The following is a 17588-nucleotide window of genomic DNA, read 5'->3' as shown; positions in this document are numbered from 1 at the left end:
TAAAACAAGGTTAGAAACAAGAATAAGAACAGAACCACAGGGAAAAACATTTCATTAGAAGAGAATAGGAATTAAAAGTTTTACCCACTAAATTTGCAAATCTAGATAAAAAAGATGATTTTTTTGAAAAAAATTTAAAAATTTATGCAAGAAGAAAGAAAATTTGAAAAAAAGAAGTCAAAAGATCTATTGTTAATAAAACAACATCAGGCCCGCATTGATTTAAAGGCAAGTTTTGTTAAGATCTTTGAAGGAGTAATAAAGTTTATGTTCTGAACTGTTATGCAGCACAGAAAAGTGTTCTCTGCAGCAATAGATATACACAAAATTGAAAAATAAATGTAACATGTTTTATAACATACTTAACAAAATGATATTAATATTTAAAATATATAAGGCATGGCTGCAAATCAACAAGAGAAAGACAACACTGTAATAGAAAAATATGGAAAGCACATATGAATGAGCAACTTCCCAAAGAAAAAAGTACAAATTACTAGTTACAAATGGCAAATATAAATAGAAAGAAAAATAAAAATGAGATAGACATGTTCTCATTTTTCAGACTGATATCAAATATCAATAGAATTAATACAAAATGGGGGTGGTGGGAGTGTAAATTTAGCAAAAACTCTTGGGAAGACAGTTTGGAAATGTGTCCAAATTTAAAAAGCACATATTTTTACAGTCAAAAATCCAAAGTAGGATCCTACCTTGAAGGAAATATTCTTTGGAAGCGTCAGTTCTGATGTTCATTAAAATTAATCATACTATAGAATGCTTTTGAACACAGAGGTCAAATATATAGAAATATTAGTAATTTAAATTACAGAAAGAAAGAAAAGCCTAGAGTAGCAGGAATGGGACATTTCAAATGAGCCCCGGGGAAATTTTCTCCAGACAACAGAGGGATTTCGCAATGGTCTCCAGGAAGCCTTGGTGAAAAGTCTAGCATTTGTGACATTTAAAGGGAGACCGGGCACGAACACATGTATTTGGTAAATAAGCTTATGAAAGAGACGATTACATTGGAAAAATCTTTTAAATACTTTTCATCGCTTTCATGCTGTGACTTCCTGAACAATTTTCAGAATGATTTTGCTATTATAGGTTCAAGAGTATCATGCCACACTTGTTTCCAACATCATGCGAAGTTCATGCAAAAGGCGGAAGATATAATTAGATGTGAGGAGATTTATTACAGCTGGTTAGAAAAACAATCTCCAGATAAAGCACATGGAGTCCAAGGCATAGAGAGAAAACCCATTTCAAGTAAACCTAATTTTCAAAGCAATTTGTCAACCATAACAGCATAGTTTTGTCCTGATTTTAAGGGCTAGGCATATAAACTTTCCTACTTTGGTCCGAAGTTATCTGATTTTTTAAAACCTCATTTCATATTTTATTTCAATCTTCAGTTTTTTTCCCCTTTCCTTTCTCATGTCCAGAAACCACTAAGCCATTTAAATACTGTGGAATGCTTACAATTCTCCACATCCCACGGAGGTAGATTATTTTCAATGGAATTATTGCCTCCTCTGTAAAGTTAATCAAGGGATGAAGCTTTAAGGGCCTGGATACATTTTTTTCCCATCCACAGTGACTCAGTTCTGGAAGGAAATCAAATACTGACCGCAGCACCTCTGGTCCCTCTGGCACCCTTAGGACCACTTTTCCCAATTTGTCCAGGAGAACCTCTGCTTCCAACTTCTCCTATGGGCCCTATTTGTCCTTTATCACCCTGCAGATGACATTAATAAGAGAGAAGAGAAAGAAAAAACCAAATTTATTCTTAGATCAATTAACTATGGCATATACCTGAATGATCCCAGAGGATATTTACTTGGTGAGCAAAATTCTATAAAGAGCAACTTTGCTTTGAGTTCATAGTATTACAGACCCCTGCCAACAATAATAACATACCACCTCTACACATATTTTTAAAATAAAAGTAATTTATGAAAAAGAAGATTAAAAAATAATTTTCACCAAACAGCAGGGGATGATAGCTATTGTTCACGCTGAATTCCAAATAACCAATTATTTTTATGTTGAATTTTGCTCACATGCATGCATATACATATAGACGTGTTGTTAGCATGAGAAAACATAGACCATATGATGAGTCTGTTTCTATAGAGAATTTCAGGGCCACCAAAATTTGTTCGATGCAAAAACTGCTCCGATTCTCAGTTCTGCCTATTCAGTATTCACCGACTGGCTTCGCGTGCTCCTTCCAAACTATGTCACATTTTAATATCATTTTACCTTTTCTGAAAACTGGTTACCTTCTGTTTTCCATCAGCCTAACTGACCTTCTTTAGCACCAAAATACGCTGCTCTGAAACATCCTTGTGCTAGTCATTTTCTGAAAGTGGAAATCAACCTGACAGTCAAGGAGATACAAAGAAAAACCAAACTGGGAACACGGGCCATTTCTGATGTTCACAACAGTTTATAGGTTTTATTTTACTTTCATGGGGGTGCCAGTTGGAAAGACCTTCACTGGATCTTTCTTAATGTTTATTTTAGATATGACACTAGGTCTGATGGAAGAAACTTCAATGTTGGTTGTTTTTTTGTTTGTTTGTTTTTTGTTTTTAAACAGGCAAGAAGAGCAACAAAAAGTTCTCTCATTCATTTCTCTTTATTGTTAATCACCCTTTCTGCTTTTCAAAAGTTCTGGGAAAGATAGGCTAGGTGTATATCTGGAGAAACGCTACAACTGGACTTTGGAAACCAGAATACGGTGTGATTTAAAGTTAATCATAATAAATATGTTTTGCACTGTCACAGTGCAAAGGGAAAGACAGCCCCATGTTTCAGCAATATATGTGAACAAATTATTGATTCCATACAAAGCTGAATTTTACTTTATACTAGAATTTAAAATTTCTAGGATCTAGAAATGTTAGAATATAATGTACTAGAATTTTACTAATATATCTTTTCTTTATTGAAATACAACATAAGCAAAAATATTCTTAATTTGAGGCTCTTAATATATGGGAAAAATAAAATCAACCATTACCTTTTCAACTCAGAAAAGTGCCAGTTATACTCATATTCATTTCCCTCAAATATTACTAAAGTTGTTATTGAATAGCACAAATGATAGAGTATTTTCTTTTATCTCTTTTCTTGCCCCTGGTTTACTAAAAGAATTTTTGGCAAACAGGAGAAGGAGGAAAAGCCAAGATATTTTTATAAACTACAAAGTGGAAAATTCGCCTTCAAATAATCAAGGTGATAAGTACACTTCACTGGAATTAAATGTTAATTCATAGAAATGTGCTTTTTAAAGCCAAATGGATAATCCTTTATTACTTTATATCTAGTACAAATAAAAACATTACAGCATTTCTATAGAGATCGGACACATCAGAACAAAAAAGAATCAGAATAAAAAGATGTTAAAAAAAAAAAGAAATTACCTTTTTTCCTGGACGGCCTCTTTGTCCTGGAATTCCCACAATTCCTTCAGGTCCCTGAAATATTTGATATAAAGGAGGAAATAAATGGTTAAAGAAAAGACGAGATGGATGGAGTGTTTAAATCCTTATGTCAACAATCACTGAATCAAAAACTAGGCAAAAATAAGAGTTCATTTCCAAGCATATTATGTTTCTATAATTACTTACAAAGAGATCATAATGATTTAGGGGTATAGCTGTTACTAGATAAAAAGTTTACAAACACAAACCAGCCAAGATAGGTAAAATTATGCTGTTTGTTCCTCTAGAAAGAACATTACTCGGTTTTGGGATACTCATGTGAATTAGTAAGAATGTAATTAAAGTGAACTCATGCCTTCTATAGCCCAGGTGGTTAAAAAAAAATAAAGCAAAGGAGACCCAAATGCATTCATTTCAGCACTTGTATTAGCTATTGTGAACTCACTATCTTAAGGAAAGTATGAGATTATAAAATAGTATATATCTAATACAAGTTCAAGGAAAATCTCAACATTTTATTGGAGTAGAGAGGGTTAAAGAGATATCCTCTGATCTGTGGGGAAAAAGAGAAGGAATTACAGGCAGAAAAAGCAGGTAACCATATTAAACTGTTTAAAATAATATTTCAATCTGTATTTTGTTCAGCTAAAAGTTTTCAATATACATTTTTTAGTAAAAAAGGGGACACTATATGAATTTTAAGATTGATAATAGTTAGGCTTAAATGAGATCCACAGGTTGTAAGTCCTAAAATTTAATCACAACATTCCTTGTATTAGTTGGAAATGAAAATGCAAATATCAAATTTGTGTCCTCAGTGCTTGGCAAACTGAAAAGTGATGTAGACAAGAAATAAATTGTGGTTTACCGCTGTGCTATGTAGGCTCTCAATAAATATTTGTTGAACGAATAAACAGATACCTAAGGAAATGACTCATGCCTTATGCTCCTGAGCAAATGCTCTTCTACCCTCAGAAAATTGCTGAATTTGGAGGCCAAAGCTGTTATGCTCGATTGCTGTAGCTATAGCTGCATCCAGAGGTCGAAATGATAGTTGCACCATCCTGAGGACTTCTGTGCAGTTAATGAGGCCCTTTAAAGACAGGCTGATTCACCTGAGATTAAGGATCTGAACTTTTCACTGCTCCAGTTTCACCCTGGCTCTGGCACCTATAATACCTATATGGCCAAAGTAGAATGTGTAACTTTTAAAGGTCTCAGTTTCCTGTTAAATAAAAGGGGTATAATAATACCTCTTCAAAGGCTTACTAAGATTACATAACATAATGTAAGTGAAGTTTAGAAAGGACTACATAATGAAGAGCTCAAGAAATATGAGTTCTCACTAACTTCTATTTTTTAGAAAGCGCATTATACAACATTTAAATACAGAGGGTGCCAAAAAATGCATACACACTTTAAGAAAGGAAAAAAACTGTATTAAAATGAAAATATTCAATATATACCAATAACAAAAGATGAATACAAGTCACGTTTGATTTCTGCAATTACAAAAGGTGCTCTAAGTGGTCCCCATCAGCATCCAGACGCTTCTGATTATGGTGAATTACCGCTTGAGCAACGTTGACCAAAGTGACCACTTGTATCGTCTTCATTCAGGGTGTGTGATAATCGTGGGGTGAAAATGTCCCATTTTGCTGTTTTAAGAACATGTTGTGTGCATGTATTCTATTTTTGTTTGTTTGTTTGTTTATTTAGAGATGTGGTCTTGCTATGTTGCCTGCGCTGGACTTGAACTCTTGGGCTCAAGTGATCTTACCTTAGCCTCCCAAGATAGCACTACAGGGACGTGCCAGCTGCCATGCTCGGCTTGGTTTTTATATTAATTTTAGATTTGGCACCCTGCTGAGTTTTCATTAATTCTTATAATTTATAGATGATTTCTTCTGTTTTGCCACACTGGCTATACTTCTACGTAAATGAATGTTAAGTAGAAATGATAAATTGTGGTAATGTTAGCTCATTTCTTTTGAAGTTTCACCATTAAGTATATAGTTAACTTCATGCTTGCTTCAGCAGCCCATATACTAAAATGGGATTGAATGGGAGAGAAGATTAGCATGGGCCCAACATAAGGATGACATGCAAATTCGTGAAGCTAAAGTTTTCAAAGAGCATAATAGTGAATGTGTGAATATTAAATTTTACTAATTTATTTTGGTTCATGTATTGGGATGATTGTACTGCATATTTCTTTAATCTTATAATTTTTTAAAATGTGAAGCTTTCGTTCCAATACTGGTAGACGAGGGAATTCACATTACATTAGTACTCCACGACTGTATTAAATCCACATATTCATGTATTACATCCACTGACACACGCCGATGCTACCTTCCAATGAATGATTCAATTTAGGCATCAGTGTGTTTAGCTAAGTATTTAAATATTAATAAAAATTTGCTCCTCTGCAGTGCACAATCAAAATAAAAATGAAGTGCTGATACTAGTAACAAGCATTCGTCTCATAAATGTATATAATTAGGCACGGGTTATTATTCTGAAATCATATGCATTATTCTACACTTAGCTCTATCTTCTACCTCCATTCCTGCCTCATTTTCAAGTTCATAACCATGCCTCCTCCTTCATGGGGCTACAGTAGCAATCAGACAAGAAAGAGCCGGCTGCTCCTCCTAACTCCTAACCCGCCAACACCCTTCCGCAGGTACCCACAGTTCTACCTCCCTTCTCTTACAGTGGATGAAGTGCCCTTCCCTGGTGAGGCCAGCTCCTCACCTGTGCTCTGAGGCCCGTGCCCTCTCACCTCTGCAAGGGCCTTGTGTCTGAAAGAATCCCCCCTTGGACTTGCACTATCCATTTTTCCCTGGATCTGGATCATTTCCAACTTCACCGAAATCCTTGCCCTCACGGGTCTTCCTCCTCCCACCCCTGTTTCTTATGTACTTTTCTAGTTCCTCGTTCTGTTTCCCACTCAACCCAAAACTTTCTGAAAGACTTGTTTATGCACCTTGTCACGGATTCCTTCTCATGCTGTTTCCATTTGGGCCTGTATTCTCACTACACCTCGGAAACTGCTCTTTCCCACTTCACCAACTGCTCTCCACATGGCCAACTCCAGTGGTCAGGCGTCTGGCTCACTGAACTTGAAACGTTCCCCCCCCACACCAGTCTCATAACTCATTTAAGCTTCCAATTAATTAATTAACTAAACCAATATGCTCCCTTGGTTTCTACCAACATCTTATACGCAGGCTCCTCCTCTGCCCCAACCTTCTTTTATCTTTTTAGGTGGTATCTTCCGGTCCCCATGGCTTTAAATGTATATGTATTCTTGATTCCTAAATTATATTGCCTGTTCTGATCATACTGCTGGCCTTCGAATATCAACTTTATGACATCTTTTTAAAAATTTCTTTGTAAGTTCAATTTTTAGAGATGGGGGGGGTCTCACTATGTTGCTCTGTTGCCCAGACTGGCCTTGACCTCTTCAACTCAAGAGATTCTTCTGCCTTGGCTTCCAACTAGCTGGAATCACAGGCTTGTGCCACCGTGTGCCCCTCTTTTTGATTTTCTAAAGATGTCTTTAATCTGTCTCCCATGCCTGCTCCCTCCACTAAACTGCTTCCCTCTGAGTCTTCCCCATCTCCATTATAGTGGGGCAACATCCTGAAAATTATTAAAATGTTGTCCCTTTTTGTTTCTTTGAATTAAGAACTTTGCCCTATTTACCCCGAGGGGTCTGTATGCCCAAGGGCTGAAGGTCTTAAGAGACTTTGTTATTTTCCTTATTTCCCACTTTCACCATCTCCCAAGTTGAGCCTGGAATGCCCCCTATCTGACAGATGACATCTATCCTGGGAAGGATTTTCCTTGCTGGCAAGGATGAGGACATGACACAGGGGAAGGAAAGAGAAGCCTAAACTTTTTTTTTTTTTTTTTTTTTGGCTCTAGGAGAATGTTGAAGACAGAGGGAGAGCCATGGGTCTTCACATTTTCCTCTTTCTGAGTTATGTCAGAGACCCTGTTCCTTTCTAGGCATCCAGAATTTGAAAAGTTACCTTCTCTAGCCATCACTTCGTCTGCACTCACGTCATGTGGTTGTTCAGCAGAATGAAGAAGACCACATGGTGAGGCTTTCCTGAGCTCCTCTCTGACTACTACACGATGGTCAGGGGAACTCAGAACCAGCTGGGGAGCTTCTGGGGGCCCGGGGTGGTCACTACTGTAGGAAGATGGAGCTCTGTAATAAGGGCTAAAGAGTAGATTGCTATGGCTGGGACCGAATGAAAAATCACAGCAGACCTCAGAGAGACCTGATCTACAAAAATTAGTGGCGACTGACATGAAATCTGTTCAGAAAGGGAACCACTGGCTTTCCCCCCAAAGAAAAAACCTCAGATTACCAGCTGCAGACATCATCGCCAGCTGCTAGCAGGACAGGAAGTGAGGAAATTTCTCAGGGGCATTACCTGCATCAGAATCCAGGGCTTTGTCGTCCTGGACATCGTAAGACACAGACTGAGTGTGGGACAGCAGTAAAAGAGGGAGGACAACGAATGAGAAGCCTAAGAGGCGGAGCGTCTTGATAGTCTGAGCATTACCTGCAGATACAGCTACGTTATCAGATTAACGAATGGGATTTTAACATTTCTCTTTGCCTCCTGCGTCACCCCTCCACATCTCACTAATCAGTGAGCAGGGGCTTGTAAGGAAAACTAGATGGGCCAGAAGTAAAGAAACTACACATTTGTACATCTTCAAGTACAAATCTGGAGCCCTGTTATTCATTCAATGATATGACCATCCGCTCAGCTGCTAAGTGGATTTATTCTTTTGTATTTTTTCCCACTTTCTTAAAATCTAAAGCAGCAGCAAACCCATCAGCTTTCCCTCCAAATGGTCTTCAGTCTGCCCACTCTTCTATTGCTAGTGCTCTTCGAGTTCCAGTCCCCTACCATACCGTCATTTTTCATCTAACTACTGCCACAGCCTCCCAAGGCGTTTCACCCCATAGTCCATTTTTTTTATAACATGCTGACCATATAAAGCATACACCTCTCCCTGTTAAAAACCTTCCAAATAGCTTTCCATTGCAATTATAATGATCTCCACCCCTCTTAGCATGGTCTGAACTACCCTACATGATCTGGCTACTATTTCTCCACACTCCAACTACATGGGCCATCTTCCTGTCTTACTTGGTTTGTTTTTTTAAAAATAGACTGAGACTCTTTCTGTTCTAGGGCCTTTGCATATATATTTCCTCTTCCTAGAATGCTCTTTGTCTCAGATGTTCACAGGGCTCATTCCCTGATTTTGCTGTCTGGCTCAGTGTAAACTCAGGCAGTGCTTCTGTGTCCACCCAAGGTAACCCCTTTGCCCAGCCATTCTGGATCCCAACACCATGTCTTACTTTCTTCACAGCACTTGTCACTTTCCGAAATTATTATTCTTGTTCACATTGACTTCCTACACTAGAATGTAAATTCCACAACATCAGGAACCTTGTCTGTTTTGTTCACTGCTATATCATTAGTATCCAGAACTGTGTCTGGCATACAGTTGATGCTTAATAAATATTTAATGAATGAATACATGAATACCAGCATGCATGCCCAAAGGTGAAGATAATTAGCCTTCATCAGACAGCAAGCCAGTCTCCTAGGTATTTGTTTGCAGGGAAATAACATTTTAAAGAACATATACTAAATACTGGAAGTAAAACCAAATTTTATGAATAAAAAGCAAAGTGTTGTGAGAGATTTTCATGACATTTCTTTTTAGATTCTAGAAGATCCCTTAGGGATTGTTCGCACAGTAAACTTTTGTACATACTTGAAGAACCCATTATGTATGAGAAAAAGGGTGACTTTATTCTACATTGTATTTTTTTTCTGTCATAATAATCAGAAAGTTCTCCCTTGGTTCTTTTGTTCACTTTTTATTCTTTACAAAAAATATATTGTTGTTGTTATTTTTTTCGGGGTTGTCTTAAATTTCCACTCGTATTAAGGTAATTTTTTTTATCATTTGAAATGCATAAGTAACATTTTGCTCCAAAATGTTGGCTTTTAAAAGTTAACATAGCCCACTGCAATCCATTTGTGTATTCAAATGCTTGCAAGACATATAAGAAAAATACCAACATTTTCTACAATAATGAATATTAAAATAAATTTCTTCTCTAACTATAGACAAAAGAATGCTATTTTATTTATTTATATATGTCAAATATACATATTTCACCTCTCTACCTAACATATGTTTTCTACTATTAAAAAGTTGACTTCTTACCCTTAGTTTAATATTCTTTTCCATCACCCCCATCTATTTCCATTATCACATTATCACAATCTGCAATGATCTTTAATCTGTCAATATTCTCCACTCGATTAGAAAGTATAAGACCAGGAACCTTGGTATTCTTGTTCCCCACTGCACCCCAAAGCTTAGCAGAGTTCTTGGTTCATAGAAGCTACTCAAAAACTTTGTTGAACTAATGAATGGACCAAATTAAATTTTATTGTACAAAATCCAATACATTTTATAGAATCATAGTCTGTAAGGCTGAATAAAAATTTAGAAAATCTAAGGTAATGCTTTTTCAAAGACAGAATCTTTTCTTTCAAAGAAAACCTATATAGAAGCTAATATGTTGAACAGATGTAAAAGGATCTTTTCTGACACACTAATTCACTGTTCCTCTTGACATAACCATCTTGGAGGGGGGAGGTTGTGCAGAGTTCTAATCCCTTTATTATGAACTGAGAAAGCAAAGAATGACTTACTTGCCTAGGGTGACCAGATTTTAACATTTGTTAAGCTGGACAACATGGCTGGGGGTGAGGCAGGGGACAGGGCAGGGGACCTGGCAGGGCAGGGCCTGACAACAATGCAAACTTTGATAAGCAGTTCTCGATAATCACTTCTCAACAATTATTTGTTATTATTACAGTTTAACATTATAAAATTAACAAAAATAATATAAAACTCATATGCTGGCAAAATAGCCACATGGCAGCCGAAAACCGTATATTCCCTTCCTGTTCTCCCGCTCGTTCCTGCATTCTTTCTAAAAATCAGGACTTTTTTTAAAATGCCACGGGACACAAGACAAACTGTTAAAAAGCAGGACTGTCCGGCCAAAAGCGGGACATCTGGTCACCCTATACTTGCCCATATGGCTCTTTAATGGGAGACCAGGGGTTTGAGCAATGGTGGCATAGCGGTCAGTTAGGGCTTTCTACTTTTGTGTTGCTTTATGATGAAATAGTTCACAACAAACAAGCCTAACACCAGTCAGAGAAATCATTCAGATGATAAGGATTTAGATAATTCTTTACTCTTTAATGCCTTAATGCCACTGACCCCAAATTCCCAACTGATTGTTCTTCAGGGTTTCCCAGGAGACTGCCTCAGAAAGAAAGGCTATGCATATTTTATCATGTTTCTCTAACTACTGCTATTCCTCTGATTTTTATTACTTTATTGTTCAGATCTTGTTACAAAGCCTTGAGACAAGTGCTTTATTCCATCTTCTTTTAAGACAGTCACTTCTACCTAATATACTACCCTAAACCGATCAGATAAAACACGTTTCAATAAATCCAACTGAATTTTGTCCCAAAGGAATAACACCAGACAATTTCATGTTATACATTCAACTTTGGAGTTTTTAGCTCCACATCTGTTTAGATCTTAGATACCACAGTGGTAGAATTTTTAGCAATAGATGACAGAGCATAAGTCAAGCAGATGTTTCTTTTCACATGCTTCCCAGCTCTTTTCTCAAGAGAGAAAAGAGAGCTATGCATTTAGGTAACTGAACATTTTAGCATAGAAGCAAAATGTAAAATATATAATTTTTAACATGTCCAAACAAGTCTATATCTTGATTTGGAATTTGTTCCTGATAACTGCTTTGCCTTATTTTTCAATCTTCTAGGTAGTTAAGTAGAGCTTCGCTTTTCTGGATAAAAAAAATTTTTTTTATTTCTTTTTCCTACTCTAATTCTCCTTTATTTTGTTAGAATTCAAGGTAGCATCTTTGTAACAGTGCCGAAGGAAGAATTTTAAAAGTGCAAAAAATAAATCCAGCATCAAGCTGTCTGATTAAGCAATAGTTCCTTGGATCATAAAATTCTTTTGAAAAACTACGCCATGGTATTTTTATTGCTGAAAGGCATTTAAAATTCCAAGGAGAACAACAAAAAGAATAAAAAAGAAACACACATGTGTTGTTACTAAAAAAAGGCACCAAAGATGTGTTCTAGGCAGGATTGTTCCTGGGAAAAATTATGAAGCAGATGAAAGCTGTGTTTATCATTTTTCCATGCCTTGTTTTGAGCCCTTTTTCATCTCTGCTCTGCCCATCACCAGCTGTCATGCTACCTCATCCCTCTCTGGATTTCCTGCTGTGTTATCCCATGAAATATGTTTGGGTCATTCCTGTTTTCTCCCTCCCTATCAACTCTTAGGATTCTGGTAGGGGAACTAGGCTAGTCAATTTAAAAAAATCCATGCTAAAGTATGATTACTTGTTAGTATCATCTGAACAGAAATTTGGCAAACATTCTCAGGTACATCATCACACTTTCTTGGCATCAGTTACTTGGCTGCTCTGTGGCTCCATGCTAACAGTAGAGGAATGAGTCCTCTAAAAAAGATGAAAGCTACTAAGAACCCTAAAAGGACTAATGCTGGTTACTCATGGAGAAGGGAGGCTTAGAAACACATAAGTCAGAAAGTAAAAGAACTAGTGCCAGCTCTGCCATCTGCTATATTATCTTGTCTAGGTCTCAGCTTTCACTGAATCAGAGTTTTTTCCAGTTGCAAAAATGGGAAATAATAACGTCTATAGGTTTTTGAGAGGGCTATATGAGAATATGTAAGTAAGGATACCATTTTGTGTCTGGGCCAATGACGTTTAAGATTGTTTTGGGAAAAGTTCCCTAACACTTTGTATTTGCTGTGGTGGAACACCCACCCATCATGGTTTTCAAGGCCTGAGAGGACAGGTCAGAGTGGGAATGGGTACTTCATCACTATTGCTAAGCTGAAGGAAAAAAAGATTCAATTTGGCGGTGCTCAAAAATGTGTGACACTTCTGATGTATCTTCACTCTTCAAATGTTATTTTTTTATTTTCTATTTTTTTTGAGACATAGCCTCAAGCTATCTCCTTGGGTAGAGTGCTGTGACATCACAGCTCATAGCAACCTCCAACTCCTGGGCTCAAGTGAGTCTCCTACCTCAGCCTCCCAAGGAGCTGGGACCACAGGCACCCTCCACAACACCTGGCTATTTTTTGGTTGCAGCCATCATTGTTGTTTGGCAGGCCCGGGCTGGATTCAAACCTGCCACCTTAGGTGTATGTGGCTGGCGCCTTAGCCACTTGAGCCACAGGGGCCGAGCCTCAAATGTTATTTTTAAATATGCTGATATAAGTATTATTTGGAGAAAGATGTGTTCGAACATTATTTTAATTGGTGCTAAAGGAATTATAGTTGTTGGTAAACATGAATGGTGGGATGCCCACTTAATGTTACATTTATGATATTTGTTTTATTCTTCCAGATAGAACTCTCCTCTTAGTCCTGCAAATCTAATTGAGCCCACTGGGACCAGGGGCTCTCATAGGACATTCAGTGATCTGGAAGTTGTAAGCTTGAGGAAGAGAAGTACAGGAAAAAAGCAAGCAGATGACAAACTGTATAAATCACTTTTCTGTTTACCAGCCGGCTGGCATGATCAGTTTACTCACGATTAGTTCCTTGGTCTTTACCAAGCCCCATGTGGAATCACTGAAACACAGAAGCCCTGTGGTTTATGGGAAGGAGTCAAGACAGAGCATCTGTCTGGTTTTTAAGAGCTATGATGTCTCTAGGGGAAGCGACTCACATGCTTAAAAAGTACAATCTTTAAAAGGCTAAATGAGACCGCCACAGTTCAGAGAAAAGATAACTCATTTTCTGATAGGATCCAAAGGATTGCCTCCCGAGACAGGAAAACATCTCCAAAGGTAAAACAAGTGAGAGAAATAGACAGAAGAATCCTGGGGAGAACTCCTGTTGAGAGGTCTGAGAAAGGAAAGAGAAAACAGCAAAGTGAAACTGTCAAACGATCTCAGAGGCTGTATCTGGAGGAACCCGTATCACAAATAGAATAAATTACGTGTTTAAGCCAGGGAGACGCTATTCTTATTATTTATTTACATCCTCCATTTGCCTAAAGGTGAGAGAATTCGTACAATCTGACCATTAGAATTTCCCTTGAAATAATACAACAATTTACAATCAGATATTGATAGCTTATATTATGCTTGCAAGAATTTCTGATTTCATCCTAGAGCTATTATTATACAATAATAATGTCAGTTCTTTGAAGAAAAACCCCAAATACTCCATCAAAGTAGCTTTGCGACAACACAAAGCATTCCCTTGTGCATGTTTTACAGCAGAGGTTCTGTGGCTTATGGAGTATCTATCCCTAAGACACACGGAAATGGAACCTTTCCTCTTTGGGTCTTAGGAGGGCCGATAATACATCTCTATTTGTCCCTCTTTCAAGCCACAGTTCTACGCCTCCAATTCCTCACTGCATCTATAAGGGGGTTAGAGTATGTAGGTGTGTGCCACGTGTGGGCACTGAATTCGCTAAGAATTTGAAAATGATCACAGCTGTACTCACCGGAAGGCCCATTTGACCCATTCTTCCCACAGGCCCTAGAGTTCCTGATAAGCCCATCTCTCCTTTTTCTCCATCCTCTCCAGGAAGTCCCCTTGCTCCTGGGGTTCCCTGTAACCCAATAAAAACTTTTTAAATGAGAAAAGCAGTGAGATAAGTATGCTACTCAATAGGCAAGTTGTTGTGCAGCAGACAAAAATAATTATATCTAATGTTTTCAATATTTCACAAAACACCTGTTTAATCTATAACATTAAACGTACAATTTACCTTCAATCCATCTTTTCCTTGGAGACCATCCTCTCCCGGAGCTCCTGGTTCACCCTGTTTTGTAGCAGAAACAGTAAGATTGATTTTTTTGCTATATCATTTATCTTATTTTCTTTTTTTGCCCCCAGCACATCTAGAAAGTAGCATGTTGTGTTCATTTATTTCTATTTCTACTTTATTTCCGAAGGGGATTTAACTGTATAATAAACACGATTTCATTTTCCTTGACTATCTCTGCAGATGATCTAAAGAATCAGTGGAGTAAATTCAAATATGAGATGGTTCAAGAATATTCATAAGTTTTAGATAATTAAATGTTATATATATCTGTTCCTATAGCTAGATCTGTGTTTCTGAGTTTAAGGAATGTAAATACTGCACCTCACACAACTATAGTGCCTCGCTACACTGCATTTATCTGGGGTGAATACAACGTGATTCAGGTAGAATCACTCTATCAGAATTTTAGTTTCTACATTTTCTCCTTTACATAAAAGAGGCAGAGATTAAGGCCCTCGTACACTCTTTTAGATATGAGATTTGCAGAAATGGAGAGCCACATTTTATGGCACTATTAAAGTAACATTAGTCCTCTTGATGCCTAAATTATTTGAAAGTAAATTAATTTGTGCTTCTGGTTTCTTCATCTCTCCTATCACCAACACTGCCATTACCCTCCCCTTCCATTCGCCTCACTCCCCTAAAGAAGGGAATATGAAAAGAATAAAGCCAGATACAAACCTCCCTCCTTTGCCTTTAAGGGAACATATGTCTCAAATTATTTGGGGCACCATTATCTTGGGAAAAAATTCCTTGCAACAGCTCAAAATAAAGGCTGTCTGTATTAGTATAATTTCTATACGGTACGCTATCTAATTACAACTATTTATTACTATTTCCTTGCATCTTGTCAATTTTGCATGATTATAGGTTTGCTTTTTTCATTTGACAGCATAAATTAGAATCATTTTGTCTTGTTAGGTCAGGAAATAGCCTGAGAGTTGATAACTGGCATTTGTGGATTCTTCTTGATGCTGAATTAGTGACAATCACAGTGACTCCACATTTTTGGCAAGGGTTCTCCAGGGCACACCTGATTTTGAAAGAAGGATGTATGAAGTTTAAACTATAAATGCTACTAAATTAGGATGAAAACAGGGGTTTGGCATGTAGTTCTTAAAATAATTCAATAAAGACATTTTCTATACTGTTACCAGAAAGGTTTATCATGCTATTTTCAAAGTACTTAGGCTAAGTTGTGAATTTCTGAAATAAGTGAGTCAGTACATTCAAAAGGGTTTCAGTAGGCTCTTACCCTTAACCCTGGTTCCCCAGTTCCTCCAACACTGCCTAGAGGTCCAACATCTCCCTGAAGAAACAAAGGGAAAGAATGAACTCTTTTTTTTCTACTAGAACTGGGTGTCTAATTACAGAAGGTGTGTCATGAAGAACAGGAGTTGCAAAACACTTCCCATTTTTATTTGCTGCATTCACCTGCTTGCAAGATGGTAGCTGTTTGCCAAAATGTGGCAAATGTAGGAGATTCAATGGTGAAAGTTTAGAGACCCTCCTCTACTTTTTAGGGAGGTTACCTTTGGACCTGGCTCGCCTTGCAGACCAGATTCTCCCTCAAGGCCTGGAGGTCCCTACAAGAGAATGATTCCACACATTAAAAGGCATAAGGATCTCTTAAGGAGATGGTGGTAATTTTAAGCTCAAGGGTAAGACAGGTGTGTCCAAAAGAGGGTCTTTGTGGTCCCTTTACGGCATGAGATTAGATACTTTCTGGAACTCTTTAACAGTTCAAATGTGAAAACAAGTCCACCTAAAATCAGGACTTTTAAGACCAGTTTCTTCTGATCTTTCCCGTCTTCCTTTAAACCTTGGTAAAACAAAAATGCAAATAAACAAAAATAAAAACACAATAAGACAAACAATAAAAACAATAAACAAACAAAAATAAAAAACAAACTACCTCTTATTCCTCATCTAACTTTCCACCCGCATACTCTTAATTTTCTCTGTGTTTTCTCACCTCTGCTTTCCCCATCCCTTTCTGTTGTGAAACATACTCTGGGCACTTCCTTAAAAAAATTCCTTTTTCCTTTTTTTTTGCAGTTTTTGGCTGGGGCTGGGTTTGAACCCATCACCTCCGGTACATGGGGCCAGGGCCCTACTCCTTTGAGCCACAGGCACTGCCCTTCCTTATTGGTTTTATAGAAAAGATCACACAAATAGAGATGAATTTACGCACATTATAAAACACACACAGAGATAGAGCTTCTTTTCCAGCCTTCTTTCATGAGTGGGTCCAGTTTGGTTGGCAATCTTTTGGTTCTCATTATTTGGACAACATACCCCTTCTTGCGTCTTCTGGCCTGGCTATTTCCAGGTCTGGAGCTCCTAACCATTGTGGATGCATCGGTTTTGTCTGCTGGAGACACTGACCTTGTCTCTGAGCACATTATGTGTGTCCCTCCCTTTCCCCCTCCTTCCTTTGCTCACTTACACCTCTTTCCTTTCTCGCTCATCTCCTCACCCCCTCTCTCGTCTCTGTCCTTCTCTCTTACGCTCTCCTTCTTTCTCTTTCCCATTTACTTTCTTTCAGGGATTCCCCAAGGTTTCTGATCCATGACAAACTTTCTTGTAATTATGAGACACTAAAATCTCTTTTGTATCATCTATAGTATTTTCGATGGGAGAGAGTACAGTTTTCTGTTTTGACTCAGCTTCTGTAAATCATATTCATTTTTCTTCCCCAAGTAAAAGTTATCCATGCCCAAAGAATAAATGGGCTTATAATGAAAAGCTTCAGTCTCATTCTTCACAGGCAACTGCACTCTGAAATGTTTTTTGTTTTAGTTACCTAGTGACTACTGTAACTCAGTAAGTTTTAGTTACCTAGTGACTACTGTAACTCAGTAAGTCTTAGTTACCTAGTGACTACTGTAACTCAGTAAGTTTTAGTTACCTAGTGACTACTGTAACTCAGTAAGTTTTAGTTACCTAGTGACTACTGTAACTCAGTAAGTTTTAGTTACCTAGTGACTACTATAAGTCAGTAAGTTTTAGTTACCTAGTGACTACTGTAACTCAGTAAATTTTAGTTACCTAGTGACTACTATAAGTCAGTAAGTTTTAGTTACCTAGTGACTACTGTAACTCAGTAAGTTTTAGTTACCTAGTGACTACT

At 37.5% G+C, this 17588-nt stretch overlaps 1 protein-coding gene and 1 non-coding gene across 3 annotated transcripts in view; one reads left to right on the top strand and one right to left on the bottom strand.

Annotated features, from left to right (window-relative positions):
* The window catches only part of COL24A1 (collagen type XXIV alpha 1 chain), a 294021-nt gene that overhangs the window by 83300 nt on the left and 193133 nt on the right, over positions 1 to 17588 (bottom strand). For both annotated transcript variants that reach the window (XM_023509811.1, XM_023509812.1), the window contains exons 34-39: positions 15988 to 16041; positions 15711 to 15764; positions 14396 to 14449; positions 14129 to 14236; positions 3435 to 3488; positions 1634 to 1741 (exon numbers count right to left, since the gene is read on the bottom strand). In XM_023509811.1, coding sequence (XP_023365579.1) covers positions 1634 to 1741; positions 3435 to 3488; positions 14129 to 14236; positions 14396 to 14449; positions 15711 to 15764; positions 15988 to 16041 — 432 coding nt within the window. The remainder of the gene's footprint in view (positions 1 to 1633; positions 1742 to 3434; positions 3489 to 14128; positions 14237 to 14395; positions 14450 to 15710; positions 15765 to 15987; positions 16042 to 17588) is intronic.
* On the top strand, positions 5482 to 5584 carry LOC111723380. Its single transcript, XR_002771939.1, has one exon. It is a non-coding gene; the product is annotated as a U6 spliceosomal RNA (small nuclear RNA).

This window comes from Otolemur garnettii, unplaced genomic scaffold, assembly GCF_000181295.1.
Source record: "Otolemur garnettii isolate 467f Iridium unplaced genomic scaffold, OtoGar3 scaffold00010, whole genome shotgun sequence".
In the NCBI taxonomy this organism is placed as follows: Eukaryota; Metazoa; Chordata; class Mammalia; order Primates; family Galagidae; genus Otolemur; species Otolemur garnettii.
This window is presented reverse-complemented; position numbering and strand designations above follow the sequence as displayed.